Source organism: Glycine max, chromosome 19 (genome assembly GCF_000004515.6).
Source record: "Glycine max cultivar Williams 82 chromosome 19, Glycine_max_v4.0, whole genome shotgun sequence".
In the NCBI taxonomy this organism is placed as follows: domain Eukaryota; kingdom Viridiplantae; phylum Streptophyta; class Magnoliopsida; order Fabales; family Fabaceae; genus Glycine; species Glycine max.
This window is the reverse complement of record NC_038255.2, coordinates 41,679,729-41,684,383: the sequence shown is the minus strand read 5'-3', so window position 1 is coordinate 41,684,383 and position 4,655 is coordinate 41,679,729. Positions and strand designations below refer to the sequence as shown.

Below are 4,655 nucleotides of genomic sequence, written 5' to 3'. Positions count from 1 at the left end.
GTGATTTTAAAAAAATTAAACCAATCAATTCTCATCTTATAATAATACGAGTAAGTGTGTTTAAACTTATTTATTGAAATAAATGTTTATTTTGATAAAATAAATAAATTTTTATTTTTTAATGTATTTGTTTAAATTGTCTCTGTTTAAAACTATTTTATTTATTTTAAGAATCATATCATATTTACTTCTTAAAAAAATACTTATATAAAAAAAATTATTATTTTAACGTTATTTTCTTTAAGTTTAAAGAAAATCACCATTTTTTTTTTAAAGTTTGACTTGAGTTTTAAGATTGCAAACAACTTGGAATGAAAAAAGATTGGACTCACAGTCACGATAGTTTTTACCTTGTACCCTTACCTTTAAGTTCATAAATCAAATAATGACACATATGGATATTTTTCTTGGAGAAGTTCTTAAACATCATATTTTGTACATTAAAATAAAATTAAAAGTTTTGAATTAAGGTAAAATATAAGAGTGTTAATCTCACCTTATTTTATTATTCATCTTTCTTCTTATTTATTCTCTTTCAACTCAAACAAACAGACCTATAACTTAATTATAGCATAGCTTTTGAGTTTGACCCAGCTAAAAAAGACCTAAAAACTTTTTAGCAGAAACAAAAAGCCAAGAAAGAAATTAACAATTCAGGGGAAAGGAATAAACTTCCCCGTATAATAAGCAGGGCACTTGATGAAAATCTGATTCTGTTATGTTGACTCACAATCTTCCTCTCCAAGAAAGAGAGTTGAGCCACATACCCACTCTACTAGACAGTAATTGGTGAAAAGCAGAATATGGGAATTGCGAAACAAGCTTTGGAGCATGCAAATATCTTGAATTGGACGCAATTGACTATGAGTCTGTTAGCACTGAGTTAGTTTGAGCTGACAAATCATCTTCCTCCGTTGTCCTTTCATACAAAAGAGATACAATGTGTGTTTTTTTTTTAAAAATATAAATTATATTAAATCCAAAATGATACAACAATAAATGGGACATATCCTTTCGTTAGAGAAAATAAAAAATCTTCCTAATACAAGAAGGTGTATATCAAGATGCTAAAGCAAATGCGACAAGTGCGCTTGTGTATACATAAGAAACTTAATTTTGCTAACAAAATTTATTACAAAAAATTGATAATCTTTAAAAATCAATTTATTTCTCGACTGCCAGATGCAGTAGACTGTTATTACTATAGTCAGACAACAACGAAATTTTCTTTGAACACCTGATGTGAATATGCTCCTAATTAAAGAGTTAGTAATGTGCTCAAAAGAAGTAAAACCCTACAGAAATGAGCTAAATCACGAATGTGAGTCTAAATTTGGAGAGATTTCCTACAAGAAAAAAATAAATGAGACTCGACCTCATTTGAACATACTAACTAAAGAGTAAGCCATCGATTTCTTTTATACTAAGTAAAAATATACTAGCTAATTGATTGGTCCCTTGCTTCTTCTTTTTTTCCCATACGGTATAGGTAGTAAATAATTGGCAATCAAGCTCGGAGCATACAAGTTACAACATTGTGTTTCAAGTTATAGTTGCTTGACTTTATGAGTCGTAGTTATAGTTTTTTTTTTTTTGGCTTATTTATGAGAGACTAATTAATGATGCTAGAAGACATTCATGTAGACCCAAGGGAGCTTACGTTGTTATGTGCAAGTAGTGTGTAAGTTACAGTAATAAAAGAAGCGAAAATGTTTGGTAACATCAAAAACGGAAAAAATAAATTTGTTTTTGAATGTATATTTTTAAATACTAGTATATAACGTATGTGTGTATGAATAGCTAGCCTTGATTAATAGAAGGCACCCTTTCATTGATTGAAAGCATTGAACCGTGTTCAATGATCACCACATCCTTTGATAAATAACTGGAAGCAAAACAAGGTACACAAATTTATTTCTGTGATGAGATTTTTGCTATCCAGAGAAACAGGACAGATACCCTTGCTATTCACAAGAAGCATGTGAGTATGAGCTCGACAAAGCCATGGTCTTCAGCATGAACTGAACTGAAGTGGGTGAAACCGAATCCGATCCAAATCACTTTACCTTCAACTGCTTAGCTGTCACTCCTAGACCGTGTCCCAACAATAGTCCCAACAATTTCAATTCACCATCTCTTCGTGCTTTTTATTTATTTATTTATTAAATTAATCTTATATCTCTTATAAATAATGATTAGTAATGTTTACATTTTACAATAATAATAATATCTAACGCGTCACATTGTAAATAAAATTAATGTGTGAGCCGTTTAACTAGTTAACCATCAAGATTGTCAGCACCTAAAACGTACACTTGGAGCCTTGGAGTCCAGGTAGGATCGGAGAACCGTTTAAGACGAAGCTGCTTAATTGAAAGTCCAAAGCAAGAAAGAATGACAAAATTAGCGTGCACTGTGCAATTAAGAAACAGTATTATAATTTTGCCAGCCTTGGGCATTTGTATTTTAGCCAAAGGAGAGAAAGTGTGTGGGTGTGGGTAGTAAGTAGTATTTGCAAAGAAAGGCTTGTGAGAGAAGCCTAAATGATGAAAAGCAAACACAGATTCAGCAAGGAATTGCTTCTCTTCCAAGCTAGCTATATCTTCCGCCATTAAAACTTTCACACCATTTCTCACCAGAAAGGCAACCCTCAACCCTCCCTTCTCCCTATTTAAACCGATCGCCACCACTTTTTCTCTCTAACTTCCAATGGACGACGTCGCTTTTTACTCTCTGCTTTTCCTGTGCTTCTTTCAATCGGTGCGAGGGATTTTGGACCCCAACGATTTCCTCGCTCTGCAATCAATTCGGAAATCCCTTCACGATGTTCCCGGTTCCAATTTTTTCTCCTCCTGGGACTTCACCGCCGACCCCTGCAACTTCGCCGGCGTTTTCTGCGCCGACGACAAAGTCATCGCGCTCAACCTCGGCGATCCTAGAGCCGGTTCTCCCGGTCTCACCGGAAAACTTGACCCTTCCATTTCCAAACTCTCCGCTCTCGCAGACTTCACCGTCGTTCCGGGAAGAATCTACGGTCCTCTCCCTCAGTCTCTCTCTCAGTTAAAAAACCTCCGCTTCCTCGGCCTCAGCCGCAACTTCATCTCCGGCCAGATTCCTTCAGGTTTAGGTCAGCTCCGGAATCTCAGAACAATCGATCTCAGCTACAACCAACTCACTGGAACAATCCCTCCCTCCATCGGAGCAATGCCGGAGCTAACAAACTTATTCCTCTGCCACAACCGTCTCTCCGGTTCTGTTCCCTCGTTCGCTTCCTCTTATTCCCTAACCCGGCTCGAACTCAAACACAACACTCTCTCCGGTTCGTTCGCAGAGGATTCTCTCCCTCCTTCCCTACAGTACCTCTCTTTATCATGGAACCGGTTTACTGGACCGGTGGACCGGCTATTAACCCGGCTCAACCGGCTCAACTTCCTGGACCTTAGTTTAAACCAGTTCACAGGCCCAATCCCGGCCCAACTATTCACATTCCCTCTCACAAACCTCCAACTCGAAAGAAACCAGTTCTCGGGTCCAATCCAACCGGTTAATGAGGTGACGATCCAGACCGTCGATCTCAGCTACAACCGGTTATCCGGTGAGGTGTCGCCCATGCTAGCAAGCGTGCAGAACCTGTACCTGAACAACAACGGCTTCACAGGGCAGGTTCCGGGTAGCTTCGTGGAGCGGTTACTGGCGGCGGGCATTCAGATATTGTATTTGCAGCACAATTTTTTGACCGGAATCGCGATAAGCCCGACGGCGGAGATTCCGGTGAGCAGCACCCTGTGTTTGCAGTATAACTGCATGGTGCCGCCGGTTCAGACGGCGTGCCCCTTCAACGCCGGCAAAAGGAAAATAAGACCAGCGCAGCAGTGCAACCGCTAAAACTGTGTGAAAGTGAAACTGAAGCTTGGTTCAGTTCCATTAAAGCATTTACATTTCACTAAATTATTAGTATACTACATTCAATTCACATCAGTTTCGCCTTTTATAAGAAAAATCATATTGTGTATTATAGATGTGAATTTATATTTATCTATTTTTTTCACCCCTTTCATTCATTTTTATGATGTGAATAAGAGGATTGTGAAATGAGAATAATTGCAACACTGTAGCGCAGACCGGAGAGTTTATAATTAATGTAATATATTCGTGTACAAATAAAAATTTGTGTCATCTCATGTTATTTTATTTTTATAGTTATATCATTTGAACATTACATGCTCTATGCCAATTCTCTAACTTAACAAGCTCTATATTCGCTTGGCGCCCAAGGTAAACCTTACAAGTATTTGAACATTATGTATAATTATTTGATTTTTTACTACATGCACATATCAAAAAATATTTTTAAAATTGAAAGAACAAATAAAACTAACTCGCCATTGTCCTCAATTTTATGACGGGAAATTCTTCCCTGTATTATTTTCCAACATTTTTGGTTGCCAGTCAGGAACAATTGATGCATGTTAGATAAAAGGACCCAACTAGAAGATAAATATAAGTTCAAGGGTTCAAGGACTTAATTAATAATTATTAAATGATTCAGAATTTTGTGAGAAAATTAAATGTCCTTATTATTCTCTTTCTAATCCTGCTAATGTGTTATAAGATAAGCATTAAACAAAATAATACATTTAAAATGTAATTATATT

General features: G+C 36.5%; 1 protein-coding gene across 1 annotated transcript; it reads left to right on the top strand.

Moving 5' to 3' along the window:
• Positions 1-1,739: 1,739 nt before the first annotated feature.
• LOC100817314 (probably inactive leucine-rich repeat receptor-like protein kinase IMK2) lies at positions 1,740-4,176 on the top strand. Its single transcript, XM_003553394.5, has one exon. It carries the CDS (start codon positions 2,710-2,712, stop codon positions 3,883-3,885), a length of 1,176 nt encoding a protein of 391 aa, XP_003553442.1. The 5' UTR covers positions 1,740-2,709; the 3' UTR covers positions 3,886-4,176.
• Positions 4,177-4,655: the final 479 nt, after the last annotated feature.